This window comes from Saccopteryx leptura, chromosome 2 (genome assembly GCF_036850995.1).
Source record: "Saccopteryx leptura isolate mSacLep1 chromosome 2, mSacLep1_pri_phased_curated, whole genome shotgun sequence".
Lineage (NCBI taxonomy): Eukaryota > Metazoa > Chordata > Mammalia > Chiroptera > Emballonuridae > Saccopteryx > Saccopteryx leptura.
Genome location: NC_089504.1, coordinates 316,680,000 through 316,706,539, shown reverse-complemented (window position 1 = coordinate 316,706,539; position 26,540 = coordinate 316,680,000). Strand labels below are relative to the sequence as shown.

Genomic DNA, 26,540 nt, shown 5'->3' with positions numbered 1-26,540 from the left:
TCTGGTAAGTAAATTACAGGTTTGTGATTGCTCCCGTTACAGTGACTGTGGGTCCATGAGTGCCGGCCGAGGAGACGTGGTCTCCTAAACTCTCTCTGGTAGCATCCACTCAACCTCCAATGCTGAAGAAGAAAGCCACACTGAAGACACAAGGGAAACAAGTCAATCCAGTCCAGAGAACAACATTCAGGGAAACAGAGTACCAACACCTTCGTAGAACATGGAAATAAAAAATAACTCCGTCAGAGCTACCTCGCCAAGGAGCGTGTTGAAAGTCCAAAATAGCGCCATTCATCAGTGTCTCAGGTCCTGTGGCAGCATCTTGGTCACTTACCACAAGGAAACAATGAGTTTCAAACTACTTCTATACATCAAAAGAGTACATGGATAAAATATAGAGTTATACAGACAATTGATGAACAGAAACTACTAGGCTTGTTACATCTAAATTAAAAAAATGAGGACTCTCAGCCTCTGCAAGAAGCAGTCGGGAGCTGTGTGAGTGAAGGCAGGAGTGGACCGGTTGTGTGAGAGCAGGGGGGCTTTGAGTTGTGGAAAACATCACCGGAGCGAACCAGGCCCGAAGGCCCACCTGTAAGGGTTGTAAACGTGGATTCACAGTGTGAAATTCTGAGCGTTTTCACTTGAGTCAGAATGATTAAACACTGGTTTGATGATACCTATTTGTCCACTGTAAAATTCTCTAAAGCAAAGCTCAGAGTCCCATAGTTTCTTCTTATACTTGATGATTTACACAGAAAAAAAATCCCATATATGATACCATGACCTCATCAATACCCATACACCATACGTAATACAAACGGAGGTGTTACAATTAAAAAGAGTAGAGGTAACTGATTCTCGGGGAGTGGAGTTCATGGCTGCCACGTGGAGTCAGGGAGGCAGCCTCGGGCTCATCATCCTTCCTGCGGTTCACTTCCTTTGGGACAGGAAGTCTTCCCTTAGAAAGCCTTCCCTCCATTGCCTTAGTTGGAAATGGTTCTTCACCGACCCAGACAGAGCGCTCTGGGAAATAAACCTTTGATAAAAATCCTTGCAAAACCCCACGTTGGTGAGATTAATGTGCCATGCACCTGTCCAACACTTTTGGGGTTATCCTGATCATTTTTTCAGAAGGCTCAGGATTATGTCCTAAGCATAAGGAGGAAAGGAAGTAGCAGCCTCCATTCTCTCAGGTCCACGTGGCCACTGCCCCGCTGCCTGAAAGTAGCAGTGTCTAAGCGAGGGGCAGAGAGACAGGCAGCACCGCCATGAACGATTCAGATTTCTAGCTGACCCATCTGGGGGTGAGAGCAGGGGTGGGATGAGGTAGAGAGCTACCCAGGGGGTTGAGATTTGGCGTGCCCTGCTCCACTCTTGTCTGAACAACACCCCAACTTAAGTCCTCCGTGTTCAGAACCAGGCCCCACTGGTTTCTGCTTTGTCTGGATCTCAACATTTAGAGCTTCTATCTTCAGTTTCTCTGTAGAATGAGCCTCCCCACTCTTGCGCAGGATGAGCTTTGACTGGGCTGTGCAGGGGAGGGGCAGGAGTCAGGAGGCAAGAGAGCCAACCACTGTGACAGTAGACTTTTCTCTCATTTTCACCCTTTCTCACCCCCCAACCCTCCACTGTTGCCAGTGTCCTCAAGTCTGGAGCCCCTCAGGGACTCTTGGAGGTGACCTGTCTTACCCCTTCAGCATGCTCATTAGTTGGAGCAGCTTTTTTCTCATAAGGTAGTTATCATTCCTCCCTGTGCTTTCCAATGAAAGCAAGCTTCCATTTCTCTCATTTGCTGACATCTCCTCTGCCATTGTCTTTGCTTCTGTGAGTTCTGCCTTTTGTTCATTGCCATTTCAATGATTTCTAGGAAGGGAGAAGAGATGAACATGCCTGGTACATTTTCCTGGTGCTAATAGACCCCTTATTGTATATTTCCATCAATTATTTCTTCACTCTAAGAATTCTCTCTTTCTAATGTGAATTGAATTAAACTTATCTAATTTTTTGTAGCATATTCAGGAAAAATCTCTTGACTTATTAGTAGTTTGCTGGCTTTTTTTTTCCCCCAGAAGAAATTTAAGAAATAGGGAATTATTTACCTTTAAGTCATAAAGAAAATTCTATTAAATTCCATCAGAGAGATCATATCAATGTCATGTCTATAACAACTCAAATCCATCCCAGGCTATTCTTCCATTCACTTTAATCCCAACACTGTTCCTTTGGCATGTTTGGTAGATGGTGAGCATGACAACCAATGTAAACACGAGGCCAAGAAACTCAAAAGAATCGGCCACTTCAGTCTATTCCATTATTTAGTGTCATGGACCCAAACTTACTCATGCAAAAGTATTTGATTTAAATATTTTACATTGTGAATTGATTAATTGCTACAATTAAATGTCCAATCTGGTTCGTGTATGAATAAACACATATTGTATATACACTGTATGCTGATTTGCTAGGGTGAAGGGATCACCTGCCGTAGCCATCAAGTTCATTAAGGACCCGAGGCATCCTGAGTCTGGGACGGGGGTGGAGAAAGAGTATTGCTGCTCCTCACTGCAGATCTGGTCACTGCTTTAGCTCCTAGGTGACAGGACATAGCCAAGAGGCTCAAAATCTGCATTCAGACATGAAACTAACCGGAAGAGCCTCAACCTATCAGTGGCCTAGTCAATCCTTTTGGAGTCCTCTCCCTTCCTGCCTTCCTCCCTCCCTCCCTCCATGGCTGTGAATGACCCTAGAGCGACTGTAAACTGAAAAGCATGTATATCTCCTAGTCAGCCCACGGGAATCACCTTTGGGTTTCTCGGGATTCTCGCCCTCGCTCCCACTCCTGAGAGCTCCTGTAACTTCAGTTATTTCATCAAAGAACCTTAGGAAGTGGAAGCCACTTAGAGAACTCATTAAAAAGACACAGCTGGGAAGTTGCCTCAGGCATCTTGACAAAAATTTTTAAAGTTTTTAATTGATCTCAAAGGAACAGAAACTATTTCAGAATCTAAACAGTAAGCGTCAGGAAAAAAGATCTCCTTGTGGAGTTCATTAAAACTTGGCCACTATTAATTACATCAGGAGCACTCTCAGCAGGCTCAAGAGACCACAGAGACACTTGGCCTTGTGGGAAAAAGTCCTGCTTGCTCAGCATGAGGCCCTATAGTTAACATTTAAGTGGTATGCAGAGACACCCTCCTCAGAGACTGAAGCTCCAAGCACCTTATCAATGGGTTGAGCTCTTTCCCTGCATGTTCACACATTTAGGTAAGCTGCCATCTTTCCTAGAAAACTTAATGGCAGATAACAAACATTCACAAAAAAAATTTTCCCACATGACATGTGTAAAGGGTAGCCAAACATTTCTCCATAAATTTATATTAAAAAAATAATAATGAAGCTCTTTTCTCTACAAAATAAGAAGACTGCAAAGAATCAAGACTTTGCATGGAATCAAAACTTTAGGAAAGATACATTGTTGTAGATGAAGGAGGTGAAGTATGAAAATACAAAGTTTAAAACAGAAATGGAAAACTATGTAAAAATCCTCAAGAAATGAAATTGAAATTGGAATGAGGAAAAGAGTAGACACTGGTGGAAACACACTAAGGAATATAGAGCATGTAAGTGATAAAAGCAAGCATAGTCAAGTTGAAATAGAGAATTAAAATGAAATAGCATTAAAATAAAAGGTATGGTAGACAAATAAGAGCTAATGCATTCATTTATAAAAATATATAAATCATAGAATACAAATATGTTAAAATATAATTCAAGAAAATTTTCCTGAAGTAAAAAAACCCCCAAAAACCATAAGTCTAGAGATTGAAAAAGCAAACTATGGCCCTAGTAAACTGACCCAGAATGATCATATAAGAATATATACTACTAATATCATTAGACAAAAAAAAAAGACGAATTATATGGTTAGCTCCTTGATGGTCAACCTTTTTATAAAAACCACCCACTTTTGCAGTGCTGGTCAACCTGGTCTCTACCGCCCACTAGTGGGCAGTTCAGCTTTCATGGTGGGCCAATCGCAGCACCCACCATGAAAGCTGGAACGCCCACTAGTGGGCAGTAGGGACCAGGTTGACCAGTACTGCAAAAGTGGGTGGTTTTTATAAAAAGGTTGACCATCAGGGGTAGCTGGAAAAAATAAAAAGCTACTTAGAGCAAAAAGAATCAGTCTGAACATATAGATTTCCATAGTGATTTTCAATACTGAAGCATGGAAAGGAATGTCTACACAGTCCTTCAGAAAAGAAAGTATCAACCAAGTTTTATACCCAGCCAAATGCTGTACAAATGCAACAGCACAAATAGTATAGAAAACAAAAGAAAATCAAAGGATATTAATTCTAAAAATCTATGGCAAAAGAATTGGCAGTAAATATTGGATCTTTTTAGTTGTAAGAATATGAGGAATAAAAAATACAAGGATTAAGGTGGTAAAGCAGAATTCAAATGCTTAAAACATCCTCTGACAACGTAGAAACAAGTATTAATAACAAAAAGTTGACAGAAATACATGGGAGAGTGGGTACTGCTGAATTTCTCATCTTTAATATATAGAATCCAATGTGCTTCACTTAAATATGAAAAATCAAGTAAAAGAGATACATGTACATTTAACTGATGAGATTAACTGCCAAGAATGATAATAAGAAAAACAAAAGTTGGGTAGGGGAAGAGAGAAAAAAGGATAAAGAGTACACAAATTTCATTATTGCCCATAAATTACCTGCCAAGTACAGGTGATTAAATTCAATATAAAGAAATAGAAGATTAAGAATGTTATACAAAATTATAGATATAAAACATAGCCTTCAGAATGAAACCATAATTCTAAAACCACACAGGAGACGTGGTACATAAATACAATGGAATATGTCAGACAGGAAACATTAAGAACCATATGATTTTCCTCATATGTGAGATATGAAACTGAAAGCAACAGGCAAACAAACCAGAAAAACAGAGACTCATAGACACAGACAACAGCAGAGTAGTTACCAAAGGGAAGTGGGTAAGGGGGTAGGTAGTAAAGGGGGTCAAATATATGGTAACGAAAGATGATTAGACTTTGGGTGGTAGGCAGACAATGCCATATATAGACGATGTATCATAGGAACATACACTTGAAAGCTATATAATCTTATTAACCAATGTCACCCCAATAAAGTTAATCAAAAAATAAAGAAATGTGCACAAAATATACAACGTAGTTTTTTAATGTTACCAATCTACCAAGCTTAACATAAAATCAGATGATAGAAGCCAGACCAAACATCATAGTCACACCAATAGTTTAAGTACATAGACTTAAATTCACTTATGAAAATAACTTAGAGAGCGAATCAAAAAACAAAGCTCAATTACATGCTGTTTACAAGAAATGTAGCTAAAACAGAGAGATCCAGTACATCTAGAAAGAAAATGTGGGAGACAGCAAACAGGGTAACTACACAAACAACAGTAAAGCATGGATTGTAACCTTAATGTCAGACAAGGTATGATGTAGACCTAGGAAAGCAAGAATCAATCATATAAGGGCACCAGTAACACCAAGAAACAAAATTAACACAGACGATATAAACAAAATTAACACAGACGATATAGTAGTTATAACTATGTGACTTCAAATGCAATAAGGTCAACTTTCATAATGCCCAAACTACAAGCTTCTTAAGGATCTACGACAAGGAAGAACAGAAGCTGTGGGGGACATTAATCACCCTGCTCAGCCATATCAGGTCATTGAAAAAATTTAAGATGTAGAAGACTAAAAATAGTGTAAGTAATAAAGTAGATACAATTAGTATTTCACTGACTCTGAATCCTGAAAGCAGACAATGAACCTTCTTTCAAATGGTAGAACACCCACAAAGAAGAATAAAAAGAGAGAGAGAAAGGGGCCATATATCAAGTCACAAAGAATACTAATTTCAAAAAGTAGAACTAATACAAGTACTATTTTCTAAACACAGTTCAAGAAAATGGAAAATCCTAGTAAAATAAGAACAATGAAATTCTACAGTGTCTTAACATTTTAACACTGTGTGTAAACATTCTGTGAAGGAAACTTCAAAACACTCCTTTGACCAAATGGAAAATGTATCGTGTTCTTGAATAGGAAGACTGAGCATTGTAAGTAATCCAATTCACCTAAGGAATTCAGTAAATATAAAGCAATCCCAAAGTAGCAACAGAATTTATTTTTTAATTATCAAGGCTAATGCTAAAAGCACACAGAAAAAGTCAAAAGCATGAACGACCAGGAAAATCTATTTAAAAAAAAAAAAAAAAAGAGTCACAAGGAAGACCAACCTTTTTGTATTTTCTAATTCCACAAAATTTTCTTAATTAAACAGTGAATTACTGATGCACAACTAGAGAGATATGTCAGGGATCAGAATAAAAAGACTCTAAATAAACAAATGTGTATTGAAATTTTATTTGTGATGAAAATGTATCTCAAATCAGTGACACAAAAAATGGATTACACAATAAATGTACTGGAACCACAAAATGTACCGGAAAAATAATAACACAAATATATGTTTCTCACTTCATACGATTATGTCTGCCTGGCACCCAAATCCATCTCCAAAGAGAAGCAATGAAAACATTTTCACTATATACTCTTGAATTTTAAACCATATAAATGCACAAATGATTCTAAAAAATAAAATGCAAAAAGACTAGACTGTATTGTTTTGAAATAGTCTGTTTTTCATATCACAAAAGTAACATGTTGTAGAAATGTGAGAAACGTAAACATATAGGAAACAGTGAGGACAAACAAAAACCCCAATAAATACCAATAAAAAGCAAACAGCCTCAGTATCTTCTCCCTTCTTTTTATGTTTCTATTTAATTTATTCATTTAATTACATTTATTTAAATCACATATAATATTCAATAATATTGAGTTATTTTGGCATAATACTTTTTAACTTGATTTTATGCCACAGGTTTTTTTTTAATGTTTATTTTATTGATTTTAGAGAGAGACACAGAGACACAAATATCCATCCGTTCCTGTATGTGCCCTGATCGGGGATCAAACCAGCAACCTCTGGGACGATGTTCTAATCAACCAAGCTCTTCAGCCAGGGCTATGCCACACTTTTATTCTAACTCTTGATCTATGTCTTTTGTCATCAGAGCCTTGTCATCAGAGCCACTTTGAATCGTCTTACACAATTTTCTAATGCCCACCACCTTCACCTTCCTTCACATGATCTGAAATACACCTTCAAAACCAATGTATTATCCTCTAAGCAACAAGAGCTCAATCCTATAATATTGGAGTATTTGTCTTTTTCCTACATACTTATTTACGGTTTTTAATCTAACCACTATTATTTAAAATAATTTAAATTACAAGCTCCAAGATACTACCTTGGAGTACATTCACCGTAGTGACTCAATCAAGTGATTCAAGTTTATGGTTCATTATTTACCTTCTCATGACAAATTAGTTTCAAGCACTTTTTAACATTTTATTTGTACCAGGCCTCATTTCACTTAAAGCAGCGTGCACTCTTATGTCATCTCATTGTACTGGCTATTGTCACCTAAACATGTCCTTGTTGTGTCCTTTCCGTTGTGTTAAAGGTTCCTTGCTTGTCTAGCTGTCCAACTCCTACCCAGTTTTCAGGATTCAACATAGACTCTACCTCTTCTAAAATCTTCATTATTTAATTCACTGAATTCAGCACATTTTTTTAATCTTATAAATTTTATAGAGGTTTTTGTCTGTATATTTTATCAAGCAGTTTTACTCATATTAAATAGTTTGAATAATTCATTGTACCTTTTACATATCCATGTCTTATGTCCCCATGTCCGTGGTAAATGATGTGAATTTATGAACCATATAACAGTTTATTTCACATAATAGGTGCTCTGTCTTATGCAGACATTAAGAGACCCCTTAAATTATCAAAATCCCAGTTTATTAATTTGTATAATGAAGAGTGTGAGACCCAAATGTCTTCAAGGCCTGCCTCAGACTAGGTCTCCAATGCCAATTGTTGAAACATTACTCATACTTCCCACTAGATGGTAGCAACACCAAACAAACACTATTTGAGAAAATTGACTTTTTATGAATTGTAAAAATAAATAATCAGAAATGCCTGTTATGTATTTACAACAGTTATAATTTATGAAATAAAACATAGAGACGCATATATTTTTCTACATGTTAACCAGAGGGATTTTTGGTAAAAAATAACTTAATGAGTATCCCCCCCCAAAAAAACTCACTGTATTTGGAGTAATGTTTATAAAACCAATCCAAAATACCTTATTGACAAATATTTACTCAGTGCCTGCTCTGCACATGAAAACATGATGGTGTTTGAGACAACAAAAGACAAATTTTACACAGATGCTTTTATAAGAAAATGAGACACACATAGTTTTTAAAACCATGATACAAGAGAAAAATGGGAACATTCAGAGGGTACAGATATTACTTCAGCTGCAGAAATTGGCGTTGGTCTTCACGAACACTGGGGTATTTTAGATGAATCTTGAATTATGGATTTCATCTGTTGTGTCACATAAAAAGGAAAGCAAGTTGACTCAGACGGTGGAGGACACTGTACATCAAACCAAGGTCTTTGGACTTTATTCAGTAGATAATGGGACAAAATCGAAGCCTTCCCACGCAGTTTCCAAATCAGAGCTGTGTTTGTAAAAGTTGTGTCTGCTCACAGAAAGACGGTATGATCTCACTTACTGACAGAACCGGAAAGAGTCAAACACTTAGTAGCAGAGAGTACGGCAGTGACTGACGGGCTGGAGGAAGGGAGAAATGAAGAATCAATGGTCCAAGTGCACAAACTTTCAGTAATACAAACATTAAATAAATTCAGGAGATCTATTACACAGCATAGCACCTATAACAATATTGCATTGTATACTTGAAATTTTCTATGGAACGAGACTGTATGTTAAGTGCTCTAATAACAAAAATAACAATAATGAATAAAAATAATAATAAAGAGGGTCTGGAAGAAACATTTCGGGGAATGACTATGCCTATGACCTGTATGGTGGTGATGGTTTCATGGGTGTCTCCTCACCGAGTTGTATACATTAAATATGCACAGCTTTTACATGTCAGTTACAAAACAACCCCTACAGGGCTGTTGTTTTGTTTTTAAGGGACTGCTGGTGGTGTGACTATTTGATGAGAATAAGAGGAAGGAAATAGGGCTGCTGGTTGGATGATATGACAGTACATTCAAGTGGAGGTTACGGTGGCTTGAAGATGAATAAGGGTGACAATGGAGGACTTAAGGCATCAAGGACATGAGTGAAGAACAGACTGAAGTGGAGGTCAGGTGACCGAGAACACAGATAATAACTCGCTGACAATTGGAGGAAACTGCCATCGGCTTTGGTTTTGTGTATTATGAGGAAATTAAAAATCATTAATTCTGAACATCTTGAGTTTTAGCAACTGACTCTACAGCTTCTCTTTCAATAAATATGGTGTGATTCTTTCTTCTCAGTAACAGCAGCAGGTTCGTATTCCCGTTTTTGCAGTATGCTACACGATGATTCAAAGAACTACTGGGTCTGTTGGGTAAGTGTTATAATCACAGCACCGTCTAAAGTGAGTAATTCATAGCTGGGTCTCCGTCAGATCTGTTAGTAATATTGTAGCTACAGAATTGTGTAGGTCTTTTGGATTCTGCTCCTAAGAAAAGGTTCCTAAGAAACCTTTTCAAGACATTTATAATAATTTTGGAGAAATACCTGCACGGCCACAGGAAATTTCTTTGTCCCTCTCAGGAGCACCAACTCTTCCATAATTCGGTTCTTCTTAGATTAACGATGTTAGTGATGTGACAGGCTCTAGGGGCACAAAGATGACTTGGACAAGATTCCTGTTCCCCTGAGCTCACAGAGGAGAGTGCAGGACCCCAGACTGTGCTTCTGTCAGGGGCAGGAGGCCCTGGTGGGTCAGTGTCCTGGAGGAGGTGATGCCTAAATTGAATTAGGAAAATGAAAAATAAAGTGAAAAAAGTAAAAACCCATGCGTAATCATGTAGCTAAAAGTGGAGAAATGTTGTAAGCCTGGGAAATTGTCTCAACAAGACAGGGGAGGCCATGTTGCGTTTCAGAAATGACAAGGAGATTGAGAACATCCAATGCTGGTGGGGGATCAGCCTCTGCGTTGGGGAAGCCCAGGTAAGCTCATCACAGAGCACCAGAGACCCAGCAAAGGACCCCATCTTTACAGCTGGTGGGGAGAAACACTCAATTGTCATAGAGATGAGCAGACAGGAGCACATTAGCATCTTTATTTATTTATTTATTTATTTTTTTTTGCATTTTTCCAAAGTTAGAAGCTAGGAGGCAGTCAGACTCCTGCATGTGCCCGACTGGGATCCACCCGGCATGCCCACCAGGGGGCAATGCTCTGCCCATCTGGGGTGTTGCTCCATTGTGGCCGGAGCCATTCTAGCACCTGAGGTGGAGGCCATGGAGCCATCCTCAGCACCCAGGCCAACTTTGCTCCAATGGAGCTTTGACTGCGGGAGGGGAAGAGAGAGACAGAGAGGAAGGAGAGGGGTAAGGGTAGAGAAGCAGATGGGTACTTCTCCTGTGTGCCCTGACTGAGAATCGAACCCAGGAATCAAACACTACCGCTGAGCCAACTATCCAGGGCTACATTAGCATCTTAATTCAGGGAGAGATTGTTTTATCTTAGAAACAGCAATATAGCATTTATTAAACAAAAAACAAGAGGTAAGCAAAAAGGATGGCGAAAGAGGGGAATACAGAACACAGGTAATCCATCCACCCCTAGACACTTACACTTGTATCTGTACCTGCCAACTCTTTTCTTATTTGATTGTTATTGACCGCATGGTGTTAGCACACCGTGGGAATATCTCTGTGTCTTGGCAAAACACTTGACATGTTTGATGTGTTTTATGCAGAGCTGTAACAGCTGCTTAGGCCAGCTCTGGGTTCTGAGCCCTGTTGTTATCATGACAACCCTGGTAGCATAAGGCAAGGTGGATGGCAGTCGCTCTGACCCGGAAGCTTTGCCATGCCGTGGGATGCTTCACAGTATTTCATATCAAATCAACCATGGCCAGCCTTCGGGCACACTGTCGTGTATCAGAAATCTGAAACTACCTAAATTTCATATTTTGATAGAGCGCATTTCCCCATGCGTGTACTTGTGGGGTCATAGCTGGGCCAATCCATAGATGCTTCTGGACCTCAGAAGCATCTGACAGTGAACAAAAGGAAAATCTTTCTGTCTACACGTAATCAGCCATTGCTATTCCGCCTTGATCTAAGACCCCTGGTAAAATGTTGAGAGCAAGCAGGTTCAGGAGGCACCGGCCTAGGTTCTCTCAAGCTCTGTTGGACTAGTAACCTCCACTTGATTAATATCTGACCCGTCTACTCTCCTCTCTGCATCTCCAGCCTTATCAGTGCTCCCTCTTCTTTCTCTTTTCATGAGAGTACACGTATGCTATACATGCAGGTATTCTTTACAGGATTGCACTACATGTCATTTTTGGAATTATTTATTAATAAACCACTTTTCCACCTTGGTACTACCTTCTGAGCCACTTCCTATGGGTTATTTTTTCTAGCTTCAACATTTGCCGTCATAAGGACATGCCACATTATAATCCACCCAACTCTATTTTTTTTAACATGCTGGAATTTTATTTTTTCAGTTGTCCTATTATAAACAACATTGCAATGAACACCCTTGTAGGTACTTCCACATGTACATGTTTTCTTTTTTCTTTTTTTTTTTTTTACAGAGGCAGAGATAGACAGGAACAGACAGACAGGAATGGAGAGAGATGAGAAGCATCAATCATCAGTTTCTCGTTGCGCGTTGCAACTTCTTAGTTGTTCATTGATTGCTTTCTCACATGTGCCTTGACCGCGGGCCTTCAGCAGACCGAGTAACCCCTTGCTGGAGCCAGCGACCTTGGGTCTAAGCTGGTGAGCTCTTTGCTCAAGCCAGATGAGCCCGCGCTCAAGCTGGCAACGTCGGGGTCTCGAACCTGGGTCCTTCCGCATCCCAGTCCGATGTTCTATCCACTGCGCCACCACCTGGTCAGGCTGTATATGTTTTCTTCGTATAAATGTCTAACTTGGAGTTATGACACTACCAGTTGTACTGTTCCCCCAGCATCGGCAGCCCGTGTCATGGACACGCTACCCTAGTTCTCACCATAAACTTCTACGCTATCTGTTCTGCTTATAAAACTTCTGCCCCAAATAAATATAAAATATACTTTATTGAACACTTACTCTATTCTGAGCAATAATCTAAGCAGTTTACCTGTACTTACTTATTTAATTCTCAAAACAATGCAGTGGGAGAGGTAGATTTATCAGCCTCATTTTACATGCGAGGAAATAGAGGCAGAGAAAGGTTAAGTCTGCCCAAGGGCCCACAGCCCCAAGTCCTGTGCCTTCGGTCCCTGCACTGTGCTTGACATGACCAGCTCCTTCCCATCACCCGGGCTTTGTCAGACACCCATCTGTAAACATCCACCGCAATAGCAGACCATCACCGTGCTGCTAATCCAACACCTTCCCTGCCCCGCCCTGCCCACTGCCCCACATCTAGTCTCTGACAAATAAATAATGAACATGTGCCAATATTTATTTAACCTGCTAAAAAGAGAAACAGCAGGAAAACAGAACAGACAGTTCTGATAGCATTCAGGGCAGAAGTTTATGTAGTCAGTCAGGAAAGAAGGGTTGATATAAGATAACTGAACATTTTTAACAGACCAATAAGCCACGTCAACTTTGGTGAAATTTCTCTAACAAGACTGCAAAATTATATATAACATCTTCTCCCTGCCTCCTTCTTTCCCTTATAAGGAACTTGTTATTGGATATTAATGCCCACCCAGATAATCCAAGATGGCTATCACATTTCAAAGACCCTCTTTTCAAATAAGTTCACAAGCACAAGTTCCCAGTTGAGGACGTAGACATAGTCTTTTGGGAGTCGCCATTCAACCCATTATATTAGGCATGTATGATATATATGTATGAATTATGTATTATGTATGTACAGATATATTCTCTGCTCTCTGTTCCCACCAGTGAAAGTGACACATTTTTCTGTTTTGTTATTATTGTATCCCTACCACTTAAAATGATGCTTAATATATACTAAATACTCAATAAATATTGGTTGCCATAAATTGGTTAAGGTGGCAACTCAAAAAATATACTGTATGTGTAATTACCATTTTTATTTTATTTTATGAACTTCTTTGATTAAAGATGTAAATTCACACTGACAACAACATACTATATGAAATACAGCTCAACATATAGCTCCCTGGCCACTGGCAAAACCCGAACCAGGAGACAGTGGGCATTCCTGTGAACTCGGCTGTGGGCGTGTGGGCACCTTTGATCGGAAAGGACTAGTGCACGCAGGTAGGGTGTCCGATAAACAAGGGTGACCGCGACATAGAATGAAGACCTGTCAAATCCTAAACTTCCGCCATTGCTTGTATTTGACGTGTGGGGTGAGAGAGTGAAGTAGAAGAGAAATGAAGAGGAGTGAGAACTTTGAATTCAGAAGGAAAGACGGCTGATGAGGGCAAGTTTTATTCGGCAGATAATCTAGCTGATGATTCTATTCTCTGTATGCTCACCCTAGAGGATACAAACAAACACACGTGATGTCTGGAAGGGAAGAGTGGAAGCCGGTACAGAGCAACGGCATGAGTTGCTCATGTCAGAAGCCAGAACAGCGCTGTGTAAGGTACACTTCACGTATAGATGCAGTCGCACTACCGCGACTAGGATCAGGAAGGTATTTAATACGGGGAGCCATGTGCCAATAGAAAGTGATGGAAGACCTGGAAGAGCAGTCTACATCCTTGGTCACCAAGACCGACTCCCAGCTCAACACCCAGAGTGGCCGTTTTGGGGAAGCTGCTACCTCTGTCTCAGTCGGGAAGCTGGAAGGTCAGGAAGCCGCCATCATCCGTCTGGTGGCCTCGAAGGCCTTACTGAATGCATGCTAGAGTCCCAAACAGCCAACTCACACACTGCCATCTCTCTCCACCTAACTCAGTTTAGAACTGACTCCCAGCCAAAGAGAACTCTCTACACAAGGGCCATTCCCATAGAGCACAGCCCCGTGCACAGATGCAGACACCAGGACACAACCAAGCCTGTGGTTGATGCGGACGTGGTGCGTCCTAGTAACATGGGTACTATCCAGCTGAGGCATTAATGGGTAAAGGACGGAGGACGGAAGGGCAGACAGCAAATCAAAGCATGTCTTTCTTCCTAATCATGTGTCATGAACTAGTCAGAGCAGATGGCCTAGTGATGGACTACTTTCTTCAGAGCCTCCTTGACCTCCCGGTTTCTTAGGCAATAAATGAAAGGGTTGAGAGCAGGGGTGACAACGGTATAGAAGATGGAGATAACTTTGTTTGTGTCAAAAGCATGGATGGCTCGGGGCCGAGCATACATGAAGATAGTGGCTGAGTAGAAGATGGTAACCACCACAAGGTGGGAGGCGCAAGTGGAGAAGGCTTTCCGCTTTCCCGTGGGCATGCGCAGAACGGTGGCCAGAATGCATCCATAAGACAGGACCGTGACTGAGAGGGGGGAGAGGAAGATGACCAATGCCAGGACAAAGTCCACCAGCTCAGCTACGGACATGTCTGTGCAGGAGAGGTTAAGCAACGGAGAGATGTCGCAGAAGAAGTGATTGATGACATTGGGGCCACAGAAGCAGAGGCGAGAGATGAAGTAGATCTTCACCAAGGAGATACCAAAGCCAATGGCCCAGGATGCAAGAGCCAGGTGGCAGCAGAGCCCGTGGCTCATCACAGTGGGGTAGTGCAGTGGGCGGCAGATGGCCACGTACCGGTCATAGGCCATGGCCGCCAGGAGCACGCATTCAGTGCACATGAGCGCAATGAAGAAGTAAAGCTGTATCATGCAGTGAGTGAAGGAGATGCTGTTGCTCGCAGACCAAAAACTGAACAGCAACTTGGGCACAGTCACCGAGATGTACCAGGTCTCCAAGAAGGACAGGTGGGCCAGAAAGAAGTACATTGGCTTGTGCAGCAGCTGGTTCTGCTGCACCAACAGGATGATGGTCATGTTTTCAGCCACTGTTAAAACATAGGCCCCCAGAAACATGATGAACGCTGCTGCACGCATGCCCCAGCTCCCAGGGAACCCCACCAGAATGAACGAGGTGACGCGTGTCTGGTTCCCCACTTCCATACTGGAGATGCCGGGCTTAGCTCTCCTGGGGGGGCGGGTAAAGTCACTTAGTCAGATGCCATGGTCCAGCAATAGTCATAACAAATCACTTAGTAAAAATATATAAGTTAGACCATATACTGGGTATGTTATATACATAATGTCACTTGATCTCACATAGCCTCTTTATATACATTATACCCATTTTAGTGAAGACAGTGAGTCATTGAGAGATAGGTATTAAGTAACTTACCAAGTTACCACTGGGAGCAGGGAAGGAATTGCATGCAAGTCTAAGGCAAAAGACCATGCTCTAATACCCTACACTGTCCTTCATAACCACCCCCAAATTTAACAGCATCAAACCTCCATGTGCATGTTGCCATTGCCAGCTCCAAAGAATACACTTGGCTTTCTTCGCCCATCACCTACCCAGCACTCTGGACGGTCCTCCTCACAGCTCATTTATCCCTCCCTCGCTATCACTTTAATTACTTCTGCGTCCATATTTGCAACAAGGGGAGATAAAAGTCATGCTTTTCTGTATGAAAGATCTGGACCATGTCTGCCCCTTGACTTGTTATACAGGGTGGGGCCAATATAGGCTTACAGTTGTTCATATGGAAAATAGTACAATAATTAATAAGTAATAAGACGAGAATAAACTCTACCCAGCATGACCTGGAAATACGACCCTCTCTGAAACTCAACCTCCTCTTCTGTAAATGGAGATATTAATATTCATGCAGCTTATGTCATTGTGGGTCAAAAACACAAGTGAAATAATGTAAATGAAATTTTATAAGAACTATAAATGACAACCAGTGTGAAAGGGACACTTGGCCCATCAGAGGGCACTAACAAGGTGGGTGTGGGCTAATAAGAGGGAGGAGAGTACATGCTATGAGCCAAGCAGAGCAGTGAACAAAAGAAATACGGATCTTCAGTCTTGCAGGTGGTCGGGAAGAGTTGCTGGTAAAGATTTTTTTTTTTTAAATAAGCAAAGAAAGATAGAAATGCATAATAAAATTTGAGATATTTTCAATGAAAGATGAAAAACAGAAAATGAGACTAGAGTGATGAGGAGGTGGCATTATGGCAGAGAAGGATTCCAGGGTCCCAGCCCCGCAACGAGCTGAGTTGGGAGACAGCCCCCACTGCTGGGCTGCGCTGCACTGAGCTGGAGTGGACCCAGAGGGACAGTGCGGGGGGTGGGGGCAGGGTGTGTGAGGCCCCATGGGATCCCGCTGTCAGGAATCTGGACAGTGTTTTAATACAACGAGAAGCCGGGCAGGATTGAAGCTGTATGGGGCGCGGTGTGATTCATGCTCTGGAAAGGTTGCTCTGTCCTCACAGAGGACTCCATGGAAACAGGAGTGGGAGGTCATGGGACCAGTTGGAGGCTGAGCAGAGAAGGTGACAGTAACCTTGACTACTGCAGCGGTTTCAGAGAAGTGGATGGAGTTATGTTTCAGAGAAAGCTTTAACAGGAATTGATGGATTGAATCTGGGGGTGAAGGAAAGAGAGACATCATGCCTGTGCTTATGACATGGGTGTGATGTCATTTACTAGGATGGGGAAACTTGAGATGTCTACAGGTGTTTTACTCACAGTTGAGGATATGGCAACAAGCAAGAATCTTGGGAGGGGTGGTTATGGCTTGATTAGTTCTAACAAGAAGCTTAAGCAATCAGTCCAGAAAATTCTCTAACAACGATGTATTGATTACTTGCTAGGTGCCATGGGGTTTGCTAAGTACTCTTCACGCAGAATCCCGTTAAATCCACAATACACCACTAATGAGGTAGTGTTATTCTAGCCTCATGGAAGACACTGTGGCTGAGAGTGACACTGTAAGTTAGAGAGTGACAAAATTGGTAGGCCAGCAGAGCCGAGGTCTGTGTGACCCAGAGCACGCCCATAACTACCAGGCTGTCCCAGAAACACAAGCAATACCAGATTTGGGGCTCACCACCTCTTTTATGCACTTAAAATTTTTTACTATTTTAGGAAATACCTTATAATCCTACTGAAATTTCATTAGAGGCACATACTATCATATTATAAATAAGCCCAAGTTATATCTCTATATGCCCAAATATTTATATACATAATACAGAGAATAATATATATATATTCAATCAGACAAACAAAGCAGAAATGCTGGGTAAATGTATCAGAAGAGAGAAGCACGGCACTGAGGTGAGAGGACAGGGCAGGGTGGACACGTGAACGAGAGGACGAAGGCACAGAGGTATGGAACAGCCGGGCACCTTCAGGAAGCAGCTCATGATAGCCCCATTGCTGAGAGTAGGCAAAGTGGGAATGAAAGAAAGAGCAGAAAGGGACAGAGAGAGTGAGCATAACACACACACACAGAGAATATAAATGGTGTCACGGGCTACATCATGGAGACTTCTGTATGGAATATCAAGGCACTTAAGAATTACCCTCTAGGGTAGACAGTAAGCAACGACTGTTTTCCAGCAGATTTTAACATCTTCACATTTCACCCTGTGCTTCTGCACAAATGAAGAAGTGTAGGTTTCGAGTAATTTAAATTTGAGGAAACATAACCTTCGTCCCTGCCAAGACGGCAACCGTGTTTTGTAAGCACAATCGCGAATGATTTAGCAGGAAGCCGCAGCCGCCTGCCATGACCGTGCTGCGAGGTGTGGGTGTGGGAGCAGCCGTGGTTGGGATCAGAACCTGGGGCACATATTTCAGATCCAGCAGCAAAGTAGTAGGGGGAGAGTGTCCCCTCAGCTCAATACATACCTGGCTGTGCTACAAGCTCAGAAGATGAGAATATCAATCGATTACTGGGAACCGAGGTTGAGGAGGAGAAAGACGTGTGGTAACAGGAGGAGTGAGGACTTAAACGCTGCCATGGGGCCACAGAGCTGCCCGCACAGCTGGAGATGCTCTGGAAGGGGACACTTACCTCAGCTCAGCAGCCTCTGTTGGGGAAGAACGTGTAAAAAAATTCTTCACTGACACTAATGTAGGGAGAAGTTGCAAAGAAAGACTCGGGTATTGAACAGATGTGAGGAACCCACTCTCCAAACCTAGAAGGGGTGAATGGGCACAGGTTACCCAGCTGCTTCTTAACTGATAGCAGGACCGGATGGTAGGTGAGTCCTGGGCTCCAGGAGCACACTGGTGCCTGGTGTGGCACAGGCTGACTCTCCGAGCCCCCTGGGGCCACAGTACCCATCACCATCCTGGAGAAGCTGCAGTGTGGGCTTGGGCATCTCAAGCTGTGAAGATCTCTGCGTTCTGAGGGCTTTATATGATATCTAGACTTGTCCTACGTCTCTGCAAAGACCCAAGAGGAAAGGACTTTTTTTTTTTTTTTTTTTTTTTTTTTTTTTTTTCATTTTTCTGAAGCTGGAAACAGGGAGAGACAGTCAGACAGACTCCCGCATGCGCCCGACCGGGATCCACCCGGCACGCCCACCAGGGGCGGTGCTCTGCCCCCCAGGGGGCGATGCTCTGCCCATCCTGGGCGTCGCCATATTGCGACCAGAGCCACTCTAGCGCCTGAGGCAGAGGCCACAGAGCCATGCCCAGCGCCCGGGCCATCTTTGCTCCAATGGAGCCTTGGCTGCGGGAGGGGAAGAGAGAGACAGAGAGGAAAGCACGGCGGAGGGGTGGAGAAGCAAATGGGCGCTTCTCCTATGTGCCCTGGCCGGGAATCGAACCCGGGTCCTCCGCACGCTAGGCCGACGCTCTACCGCTGAGCCAACCGGCCAGGGCGAGGAAAGGACTTTGATGATGCCTGTTTGGGTCTCTTGTGGGAGCCATGAAAAATTTCTATTTGCGTGTTGTGACAGTCTTATTTCTTTTATATAATAGTAGTTCCACAGGGAGAAAAAAATCTATTTATGGCCACACACTTTGAAAAGAACCACATTTGAATTTATTCTCCATTGGAACATGAAGAGGAAGAGATTACTACTTTTAAAGCTATTTACAGATTGTTCATTATTATACAATCTTCAGCTTACATGAAACAGGAAGGTATCAGTTCTCCGAGGGAGCTATTAATACCCAAAGTAGACTTATATTGCTACACTTTAATACATTTTTTTTTTTTGTATTTTTCTGAAGCTGGAAACTGGGAGGCAGTCAGACAGACTCCTGCATGCGCCCGACTGGGATCCACCCGGCACACCCACCAGGGGGCGATGCTCTGCCCATCCAGGGCGTCACTCTGTCGCGACCAGGGCCACTCTAGCGCCTGGGGCAGAGGCCACAGAGCCATCCTCAGCGCCCGGGCAAACTTTTACTCCAATGGAGCCTTGGCTGAGGGAGGGGAAGAGAGAGACAGAGAGGAAGGAGAGGGGGAGGGGTGGAGAAACAGATGGGCACTTCTCCTGTGTGCCCTGGCCGGGAATCAAACCCGGGACTTCCGCACACCAGGCCAACTCTCTACCACTGAGCCAACCGGCCAGGGCCACATTTTTAAATTAAACTTTCTGTTATAAATGCTTGTGGCATCACCGTGGACTAAATAAATTTATCATGCAATGGGATCATCATTACTTTGTCAACTGCCCTTGGGAGTGACTTGGTCAATGTTTGATGTTCTGGGACAAACTCTAGCTGACTGAACATTGCTCTCTATAATCTGCTGGGCTCTGAAGCAGCCCTCACGGAGAGAAAAGCTGTCAGAGTCACTGTAGCGACACAAACCGTCCACGGAGACACTAGCAGTTATAAACAATTCCATCTGCCACCCTTATCGATGGCAATTAAGCAGCCTTTCCTACATTTCTCTGCTAGGATGGAAGTCTGAAAACCTTTATTTGCAAATAAAAATAAGGTAATTCTTTCCCATCTCTGGCCTGAATTTATCTCAAAATCCTGGAAAAACTCCAACATGTATGATTTTATATGCTTCACAATTTCCCAACATGGACTTTAATGATATTGCAATGTGGCAGTCACTAGTGGATATGTAAATGACAGGGTGTCGACCAGACAACAGTTGCATCAACCACATCTGGTCACCTGCTGTCCTGGCAGTGTGTAGGGGGGTGGGAGCACCTGGAAAGGGGGAGCACACTTCTCCAAAGATGGGGAACGCCCAGCGATGGTGAGAGGGTTCTGTGGATTACCACAACTGGGATCCTTCATACAAAATGTCTGGGGTCCAAATTTCATACGATTAATCCCAGATCGTTTGGAGATGTTCAGTAGATACAAATTGACTACTGTCCGTGACATACTGACTCAATCTTATCTTAGCATGCAGCTCTAGAGGCTTTTCCTGGAGGTGTTTTTGTCTGAACCTGTTTTTGGTTGGAGAATTTTTTGGATCTCTGTCCAAGGTACCTGGTGGAGGGGATCAGGAAACTCTGGAAACTCACTGTTGTCCCTCAGGTCCTGGGGTCCCTTGGCTGGTGGCTTCTGTCTGTTGTCGTGTTATGTCCAGGTTTTTCAATCATAAGGGGAGTTTGTTTTTAGTGCTGAGTAGGATGTCACCTCCGTATGTTACTAGTCCCCATGTGGACAAGTAAGGGCCCCAACGCTTCAGTTTATTAGCCTGATAGCAGATCTACTTCTGGACGTAGGAGCGGAGCACTAACTGCAAATGCACCCTTGAGATGACCACAGCGTTCACGGAAGGAAGCCTGCATGGGACCCATGCTGGGAAAGAAGGGTCACAAGACAAGGTGTGGGGACAGGGGTGGCAATGGAGGAGAAAATGTGTTAGGGCTCACCTAGCAGAGGTCATGGTGGGGTGAGAATGTGTTGGAAAGATAGGAATCGGAGACAGGGTCTGAGTGGGGAACTTGAGATGGAGATGTCAGAGGCAGCACAAGTTTTGGCAACAAAATGGTCTGGGGAATAATCCCAGCAATGGGTGACCGAGAGCGGGTCAGAGGTCAAAGGCATTGGGAGGAGACAGAAGTCCACTACCTGGGAGGCCAGATGCCCAGCGGATCGGCATGGATGAAGGAATTCCCACGTGGGCGGGCAGAAGGAGTTACACTGTGTACAGTGAAGAGCGCGGATGGCCAATGAGGAAAGAAAGAGGGGAGATGGTGCTGTAGTTTGATAGCAGGTGCTTCACAGATGCTGGAGCTGCTTAGAGAAGAGTCAAGAGCAATGATCTGGGATGGGCAGAGGATCAGGAAAGGGGCCCTCGTCACCTTTCTACAGTGTTAGGAGGAGCTGGGGGAGGCAAAGACGCTGTGCCTGGGAGGCTGAGGGGAACCCGAGTGCTCAGTGAACAGCCAGGTTCAAGGAGAGAAGAAACAGAAGATGCATTCGAGGAAGACACTCAGAATATAAAACCTTTTGCTGGAAACGGAGAGTGAGTTTCCCATGATGACTACGAGTGATTGTGGTATCACAGGAGGTTGGCGTTTGGGTAAGATGTGTAGGTCAAATTGAGATTTAAAAAAAAAAATCCACATGATGCAAGACAACTCATATAGTGCGGACTTCCTGCCAGCCTCAGTAAACAGGGTTGTGAGGCATGGCAAAATTGCGTGGGATAGTCTTTTAAGGGGAAAAAGTGATTAATTAGATCTAATTAAAACCTCTTTCGCAACTGAGCTGTGTCCAAGTCCTCATATCCTGTAGGAGTGGCAGCTTTATTTTGTACTTATTACTCTGGCTTTTATTTCTTTGCCCTCAACACATAAAACTTTAAAGCATAAAAGCTTTAAATTAAGTTTTAAAAAGCTTAATTTTAATACTCTGGGGTTTTTAGCTTGTTGCCTCACCTATCACAACTTAATTTTCACACCCCTGGGCCTTTAGTTTAAGCCATTTTTTGATTGCCTGAAGTCATTTTCACATTTTTTGTTATAATTGTGAAAGTCTTTTAAAGGATGAATGGGTAATAATTTTATTGAGTTCTTGCATATGTAACTATGCACTTGTCACCATTAAAAGGTGAATCCTCTCAGGAGAATAAAAAGACAAGCCACACACTGGAAGAAAGTTTTGGCAAAAGACATATCTGGTCAACACTTATTATCCAAAATATACAAAGGACTCTCAAAACTTGACAATAAGAAAATCTGATTTAAAAATGGCCCCAAACCTTAACAAAACACCTCACCAAAGATACACAGGTGGCAAATAAATATAGAAAAAGGTGCTTCACGTCATACATCATCAGGGAAATGTAAATTAAAACAACAGTGGGATACTACTACCCACCTGTTAAAATGGCCAAAATTCAGAACACTGACAATACCAATTGTGGCTGAAATACGGAGCAATAGAAACTCTCATTTATTGCTGGTCGTGTTGCAACATGGTGCAGACACTTTGGAAGACAGTTTTGTTTTGTTTTGTTTTATAAAACTAAACATACATTTACCATATGATCCAGCAATTATGTGTCTTGGTATTCACCCAAGGGAGTTGAAAATATGTCCACACAAAACCTGGCAGTTCTTTATTTGTAATTACCCAAACTTAAAAACAAACAAGGTTTCCTTTGGTAGATGAACAGATAAACTGATACACACAGATAATGGAGTATTATTCAGTTCCAAAAATAAATGAGCTACTGAGCCATGAAAAGACATGGAGAAAATGTAAATGTACGTTACTAAAGCAAAGAAGCTAATCTGAACAGGCTATGTATTATGTGATTTCAATTATATGACATCTGGACCCATTTTTGCTACCTGGAGGTAGGTTCACAGTGATATAGAATTGACATGTATTATTTGGTATTTCTTCTTATAACTTTTTCTGCTTATTTTATCTATGGAACAGATAGAAAAAGTAAACTAAAGGAATAAATGGAGGAGCAAAATGCAAAATAATCTTGGCGTGATATGTGAAATCAATAATAACAATTAGCAGAACTAAATAGACATACCTACATTTAAGTTAAAATGCAATTGGTGTGGAGACTTTGTAACCAGTTTCTAGAAAATAGGTCTTGGAAAATTAACTAAATAAAAGACTATGGTGTAGAGCGTCGGCCTAGCGTGCGGAGGACCCGGGTTCGATTCCCGGCCAGGGCACACAGGAGAAGCGCCCATTTGCTTCTCCACCCCTCCGCCGCGCCTTCCTCCCTGTCTCTCTCTTCCCCTCCCGCAGCCAAGGCTCCATTGGAGCAAAGATGGCCCAGGCGCTGGGGATGGCTCTGTGGCCTCTGCCTCAGGCGCTAGAGTGGCTCTGGTCGCAACATGGCGACGCCCAGGATGGGCAGAGCATCGCTCCCTGGTGGGCAGAGTGTCGCCCCATGGTGGGCATGCTGGGTGGATTCCGGTCGGGCGCATGCGGGAGTCTGTCTGACTGTCTCTCCCTGTTTCCAGCTTCAGAAAAAAAAAAAAAAAAAAAAGACTATGGTGATGAATGATTTCGGAAATAGATACAGTGATGTCTATATAACATTTTTTAATGCAATTAATGCCACTAAATTGTATCCTTAAAAGATGGCTAAATTGGCAACTTTTATGTTATATCTATTTTACCACAGAATAAAAAAAACCAACAGTAAAGTCACATATATTTTTCACATTAAAAGTAAATTTGTTTCTTCAAAAGCAAATGAATTACAATACTCTGGTCTGAACAAATATTGTGTCCATGTGTTATTTATTTCAGGATATGATATCACATTCTAGATTAAGACACAGATGGTGTTAAAAGTTTTAAAAAATTGCTATTATTTAAGAAAGAGCTGGAGAAATTACTTCTGATTATCCTGGAGGAAATAATTGGAGTATTTTCGAGTGGACAGTCTCCATTCTGTTCTATGAGGTAGAAGAAGCCCTAATCTGTGGAATTCATCTACTATTCACTGCACAAACCAGCTCTGCTTAGTGAAGCCACAGATCATTCCTTCAGACATTGATACACCAATAAAACCAAAGCTGGTCAGATAAAGTCTGAATACTACCGGATAGCTGAGGCAAGATGGTCTAAGATGAGGCTTTCTCATGGATCACTGACATAAATTATCTGATATCGGTCTATAGAATGAAATCACCAATCAGGTAGAGGAACACTTCATTCAAATGCAAGGATCTGACCATAACAGTCTCTTCGTTGTAAATGTGGGCATTCCATCTACACTTATGTGATCTCCCTTTTGTTTTGAAGACAGATAACAAGAAGTTCTTACAATTCTCTATCTTTTGTCTCTGCATTTCCCTAAAACTTTCTGGAGAGAAGACATCATTTCCTTATTTCTCAGGCTGTAGATCAAAGGGTTCAACATAGGAGCCACCACGGCATAGAAGAGAGAAACCAGCTTCTCTTCTTCCATGGAGGAGGCCGACCGTGGCCCTAGGTAGGTGAAGATGGTAGCCCCAAAGCACATGGACACCACTGTGAGGTGGGAGGCACAGGTCCTAAACGCTTTGCTGCGTCCCTGAGCAGAGCGAATGCGCAGAACGGCAGCAACTATCCGGCCATAGGAGAACAAGACCAGGGAGCAAGGGAGCATGATCACCAGGAACCCTGAGACGGCCACCATGACCATGTTGAAGGAGATGTCCACGCAGGCTAGCCGCAGCACAGCGAGGGTCTCACAGGCAAAATGGTTAATAGTATTGTGACACAGCGGAAGCCGGAAGGTCATGACTGCTTCCATCAGGGAGTTCGTGAAACCAGCCACCAAGCAGCCAGCAGCCAGTCCCAGACACAACCCCCCATGCATGATGACTGTGTAGTGCAGCGGGTGGCACACAGCCACATAGCGGTCATAGGCCATGGCTCCCAGCAGGAAGAACTCAGACCCACCCAATGCCAGGGACACATAGAGCTGGAGCACGCAGCTGTGGAATGGGATGGACTTCCGGACTGTGAGCAAGTGGGCGAGCAGCTGTGGGGCAATACTGTTTGAGTAACAAAGGTCCACCAAGGATAAAACAGTAAGGAAGAAGTACATGGGAGTATGAAGCCTGCTGTTCAGTCGGATCAAAAGAAGAATGAGGAAATTCCCCACAACGGTCACCAAGTACATGGTCAGGAACAGGACGAAGAGGGAGACCTGAGTCCCCCCGTCCCTAGACAGCCCCAACAGAATGAACTCACTTACCCATGTCTGAGTATTATTTCCCTGGCTCATGAGTTTCTGAGGACCTAACTAAAGATGTCGACAGAGCACATCATGCAAACTCAGGATGGGAAGGGCGGCTTTTGACCATATGGAGGAGGGTCTACCCATCTGAACTGCAAGTTTTCCTAAGACATCTCAGCCAGACTCTTCTTGAACATCTCCCCAGAGGAAGAACACAGGGGATCCAGCTGAGCAGCTGGAAGTCAAGAAAAAAGAAGTTACATTCTTGGAATTTAATTTATTGGAACATAATGTCTTCCAAACATCTGTTCTTAAATTGGAGAAGGAAATGAATAAAGTATTTAGACATAAATCCTACTCAGTTTCGTAGTTATTGTAGGGAAAATCCTTGACTTGCTGGTGAGAAAGTTCTTGGTCCCCGTGCAAGATAAAATTCTGAATAATGTTCACTGCCGTTTAACCACTTTTTGTTAGTGGGTTTCTTCTCTAAATATCTCTGACACAACCTTACTTTACCTCTCTTCAGTAGATTGTATCTATGAAATCTTAAATGCTTTCAATAAAAATGTTCTTACCCTTTTTTTAATAAATCATTTTAAATTTACCCTCTGTAATTTGCCTTTTCACTTTGAGAATGTTGAGTGGGAAGTCTCCTCTCTACATATCTCACACAAGTGTCCCAGTTAGGCACAATCAGCCCAAGATAGTCTACTTTAAGAAACAGCTGTTGCATAAAGAAGGTGTACACAGCTTCTAAAATTCATATCTTATGCCCCTCCAAGAGGAATTTAATGGTGTGTTTATTGACATCAGGTTATTACTGCATGACAATGTTTTCTTAAGGAAAGGACAGCTCATTCACTCACAATATAACCCTGGTGTCCTCACCAGTGAAGACAGAAGGACAGAAGATTAGCTCATAACTATAGAACTCAGTGTCATAGGTGGTAGTAGTTCTTTGACCACCAAACAAAGAACTGGTTGCTCACTTACAGAAGGAAATGAGTGATCCATCACAAAAGTATACAGAGGGGAGTCTGAGGTCTTGGAAATAATCCTGTGACAATACATGTAAGGCCATTATTCAAATGGCGTCTAGACTCTTCATGTTGTAACTATACGTGGTTGGCAGACTGCAGTAACATTTATTGAAAGCTTCCAGCTTCAAACTTTTAGAATGGTTGTTAGATATCATACCCCTTATGAGGTATTGTACCCCTCTTGAGGGTGTCATTGAGGTGCTACAGGGAACTTAAGATTGTG

The 26,540-nt window shown here is 42.5% G+C and overlaps 3 protein-coding genes across 3 annotated transcripts; all 3 read right to left on the bottom strand.

The window, feature by feature from the left end:
• Nucleotides 1-676: 676 nt before the first annotated feature.
• On the bottom strand, nt 677-9,834 carry LOC136392227 (neuronal regeneration-related protein-like). The gene is made up of 4 exons (XM_066364281.1): nt 9,781-9,834; nt 8,490-8,545; nt 2,805-2,881; nt 677-1,053 (listed from the first exon to the last, which is right to left on the bottom strand). Exons 1-4 carry the CDS (start codon nt 9,832-9,834, stop codon nt 836-838), a joined length of 405 nt encoding a protein of 134 aa, XP_066220378.1. The 3' UTR covers nt 677-835.
• A 4,536-nt stretch (nt 9,835-14,370) lies between these two features.
• Nucleotides 14,371-15,288, bottom strand: OR6B1 (olfactory receptor family 6 subfamily B member 1). Its single transcript, XM_066364277.1, has one exon. It carries the CDS (start codon nt 15,286-15,288, stop codon nt 14,371-14,373), a length of 918 nt encoding a protein of 305 aa, XP_066220374.1.
• A 9,095-nt stretch (nt 15,289-24,383) lies between these two features.
• LOC136393566 (olfactory receptor-like protein OLF3) lies at nt 24,384-25,325 on the bottom strand. The gene has a single exon (XM_066366212.1). The coding sequence runs from the start codon at nt 25,323-25,325 to the stop codon at nt 24,384-24,386; it is 942 nt and encodes a 313-aa protein (XP_066222309.1).
• Between the last annotated feature and the right edge of the window lie 1,215 nt (nt 25,326-26,540).

What these genes read in the sequence shown, in the direction of transcription:
- LOC136392227 (XM_066364281.1), bottom strand. Translation starts at nt 9,834, where the DNA reads ATGGAAGAGTTGGTGCTCCTGAGAGGGACAAAGAAATTTCCTGTGGCC. An exon ending in CGCCAATTTCTGCAGCTGAA is followed by an intron (nt 2,882 to 8,489) that starts GTAATATCTGTA and finishes CCACTTCCTAAG; the next exon opens with GTTCTTTGATGAAATAACTG. An exon ending in GAATCCCGAGAAACCCAAAG is followed by an intron (nt 1,054 to 2,804) that starts GTGATTCCCGTG and finishes GGGTTTTGCAAG; the next exon opens with GATTTTTATCAAAGGTTTAT.
- OR6B1 (XM_066364277.1), bottom strand. Translation starts at nt 15,288, where the DNA reads ATGGAAGTGGGGAACCAGACACGCGTCACCTCGTTCATTCTGGTGGGG.
- LOC136393566 (XM_066366212.1), bottom strand. Translation starts at nt 25,325, where the DNA reads ATGAGCCAGGGAAATAATACTCAGACATGGGTAAGTGAGTTCATTCTG.